The 3451-nt window shown below is 43.6% G+C and overlaps 1 protein-coding gene across 1 annotated transcript in view; it reads left to right on the top strand.

Annotated features, from left to right (window-relative positions):
• The window catches only part of TUBGCP3 (tubulin, gamma complex associated protein 3), a gene marked incomplete at its 5' end in the record, with an annotated part of 26700 nt that extends 25961 nt beyond the window's left edge, over nt 1–739 (top strand). Inside the window, one exon of the mRNA XM_009874376.1 lies at nt 239–739. Coding sequence (XP_009872678.1) covers nt 239–397 — 159 coding nt within the window. The remainder of the gene's footprint in view (nt 1–238) is intronic.
• Between the last annotated feature and the right edge of the window lie 2712 nt (nt 740–3451).

Raw genomic sequence — 3451 nt, 5'->3', positions numbered from 1 at the left:
GGGAGAGTCTGAAGTGCATGGCAGACATACAAAGATAAAACGAAGCTCTGAGTTTTTGCAGAAGGAAATGAACCCAACATAAATGATTTGCTAACAGTTGGGTATAAATGCTTGTGCTTGCCCTTTTTTGCAGTTCCCTCTGCCTCCTTGCCAGGCCTGGGCACCACCTGGCCTCCCTGTGCAAAATACACCAGTGATGTGTTCTTAGGTGCCTCTTGTGTTTTTCTTTCTCCTTCAGGGAATCGTCCAGCAGTTCTTGGTCCTGCTGACAACCAGTTCTGACGAAAGCCTTCGATTTCTCAGCTTTAGATTGGACTTCAATGAACATTATAAAGCAAGAGAACCAAGGCTTCGTGTGTCATTGGGCACTAGAGGCAGACGAAGCTCACATATGTGAAACAACCTCTAAGGACTGCACCTCGCTATCCGAAGGATGTTGAACCTCTTGTTGGACAAGGCACTCAGTGTTGACCTAATACAACCAAACTGTGCGTGGTCGGTGTCTAGCATTTCTGTGGGCTACATGTTCTCAGTCATGTGATTGTGTGACGCTGTGTAGCAGGAAGCAAAAAAAAAAAGTAGTTTGTTTGTTGGGATGTTTTTGGTTGTTTTTTGTTGGTTTGTTTTTTTTTTTTACACTGACATTTCTAGAATTACCAGACTGAATGGACTGATGGAACCTCGTCCAATAAACTTCTTAGATCATCCTTTTAAAGAAATGGCAATTTTATTTGAAGCTTTCTGAACTCTCCCCACTCTTATATCTGTGTCCAGAAAATTGCATCTTTTGTTTTTAGAAAGCACCATCTCCTTTTTTAACAGGAAACTAAGAAGGTTATTTTTTCTATATGTACTTGTTCTTCTTGAAGAGAGCTTTTGTTGAAGCCAACATATTAGGACCCAGACCTCATGTCCTTGTTAAGAAGCTATACAGCATTTCCTTATGCTGATTTTCAGTATTGTGATGTGTTTGACTGTGTGAGAAACTTTGTATCAGAAGATATAAACTTATATTTAATTTTTTTGTTGTTTTCAGAGTTAACTGAAAAAAAAGTATTAGTAGGGAAATTCTATTGTTGTACAGGAGAAGGCTATAGATGCAGAGCAAAAGTGTATCTATTGCACGTAAGATCTAAACAATGAAGTTAAAGACTCAGTACTGTGGAAGTATATGTTAAGATTAAATTGAATGACATAATTGATGTTCAAAATCAGATGTGTAGAAGCAAACTGACTTGGCTAATGTTGACTTCATTCTCTTCTCTTCTGTATTTTTTCATTGTAAATATTTCTATATTGCTGTCCAGATGTTGGGGAGAGGGGGATTCTTCTTTTGCAAAGTTGTCATTTTATCAGGCCATTTATTATGTTCCACAAGTGCAAGCTTAGAACAATAAAAACACAGTTATCTTTCAAACAAGTCTTTTGCTTTTGGCAATTGAAAGATCATGATTTTTCCACAAGGTAAGAAAGGAGAACCTTCTGGTTAGGAGTGTATTGATTTACAGATTCCTACTCATTAGAGGATTTTGTTACTAAGCTTGTCTAAACTTAAAGTTCTGAGCATTTGTTAATCAACATTTACCCTTATATCAACGAGTTCTGTGACCTGTTTTGTGCTCTGCCCTTGCTCTGCTGGAACTCCTGGGAAGCAGAGGCACCTCCCAGGCCATGCAAGCGAAGCTGCTCTGAGTTGTGACAGAGATGGGCTCTCGTGACAGTGATGGACCAGCTTGCAGCCATGGATTAGCAAGTTTGCCCTTGGGACAGCAGGATTCCTGTTATTGTGCAGACGTCTGAGTCCTTGCTTTTGTTAAGTAAAACATGTAAGCCTTTTACCCCTGTGCCTTTAAGGGACCTGCTGGTGCAACTGCCCTCATGAGGGGTACTTGCAGGCAGCTTTTCAGATTTAAAAAAAAATCCGGACTCTGAAGCCAGCATGTGCCAAAGGAAAGCTGAAGGATGCTGAGCTTGGCGTTGTGAGCTCCCAAATCACTCTGCAGGCAGGAATACTCTGGTTTTGTGGGTGTGGTGGGAGCTTGTTCTTGTAAAGTCTGAAAGAACTACAAAGCTTATATGCTCGTGATTTAGCCAGAGCTTGGGGGAAAAAAGCTAGTTGCAGACACACTCCTGTGGCAATTGCCTTGAGAGCTATGTTCAGTGATCCCATGTGCCGTTAGGATCCGCAGGCCAGGGAGGCAGCGTCAGTGTCAGAACCAGGGGACAAGTTCCAGAGGAAGGTTTCGTTCCCTTTGCTGTTAAAAAGAATCCAGCAGTACATAAGAAACTACAGTAATGGCTGTGCTGGGAATGATAATTCTGAGGTGATTCCACAGAAGTCTGTTGATCTGAGAAGAGTCGTCACTCTCGCTGCTGCAGGAGTTTTACTGACTGCCAGGCTGAGGGTGATGTTTTAAAGACAAGGCACAGAACACCTGGGCTGCTGAGGACCTGCTATTGTCCTCTCTGGGTGGAGATAAGTCTTTTATCCCCTAAACCAGCAGCTGTCATTTATTTCAATCCTTGCATTTTTTGTACCTCTGATCCTATAATTAAAACTGATCAGTTGTGGTGTAACAAGCATAGCTTGGGAAAGCCAGTGACCCCTTTTCAGGTAAGATGGAGCAATGAAAACATGTATGGACAAAAAGATGAATCTTTGTGATCATATGTTGGCCCTGTACTGTTTAGGGATGACTTCTCATCAGCTGAGTGCATCAGAAGTTGAGCAATGACTATTTCAGATCTTCCTTTGGGCTTGGAAGTAACTGTTAAACGGCATGGTCGTAGTCCAGCCTAAACTGGAAGGGACCTTAGAGATCATTTTAATCCAGTCTCCCTGCTACCAGGGACGCCCCCTCTTGACTAGATCAGGCAACACATGGGGACCGAACGGGAATCGAACCCGCAACCTTGGCGTTGTTAGCTCAGTCAGTTGAGCGTAGTGCTAAATTGTATGAGAGCACCAATGCTTCGGAGCAGAAACTTAGGAGTTGTGTCTATAAATATTTGAAAGGTGAGGCACAGAATAACCTGCTCAGCTCTGCGGGAAAACCCCCTGGAAGTGTACAGGAACTGTCCTCGGGGTAGCTGGGCTCCTGAGTTGGTAGACAGGGATGGGGAGCAGAACACCCCTCCCATAATCCAGGAAGAAGTAGTTAGTGACCTGCTGTGCCACTTAGATCCCAACAAGTCCGTGGGTCAAGATGGGATTCATCCATTTATCACTGATCCTGCCTAACTGGGGAGGTCCCAGATGACTGAAGGTTGGCCAACATGATGCCCATCCATAAAAAGGGCCAGAAGGAGGATCCAGGGAGCTATAGGCCTGTCAGCCTGGAGAAGGCAACCAGGGGATCAGGCTCAGCGAAAATGGAATTAAGAAAGGAAGGTCCTGCCTGACCAATCTTATCTCCTTGAGTGACTGGGTGACCCACCTAGTGGATGAGGG

This window comes from Apaloderma vittatum, unplaced genomic scaffold, assembly GCF_000703405.1.
Source record: "Apaloderma vittatum isolate BGI_N311 unplaced genomic scaffold, ASM70340v1 scaffold17068, whole genome shotgun sequence".
Taxonomy (NCBI): Eukaryota; Metazoa; Chordata; class Aves; order Trogoniformes; family Trogonidae; genus Apaloderma; species Apaloderma vittatum.
Note: the sequence above shows the minus strand (reverse complement) of the source record. Positions and strands in the feature narration are given on the sequence as shown.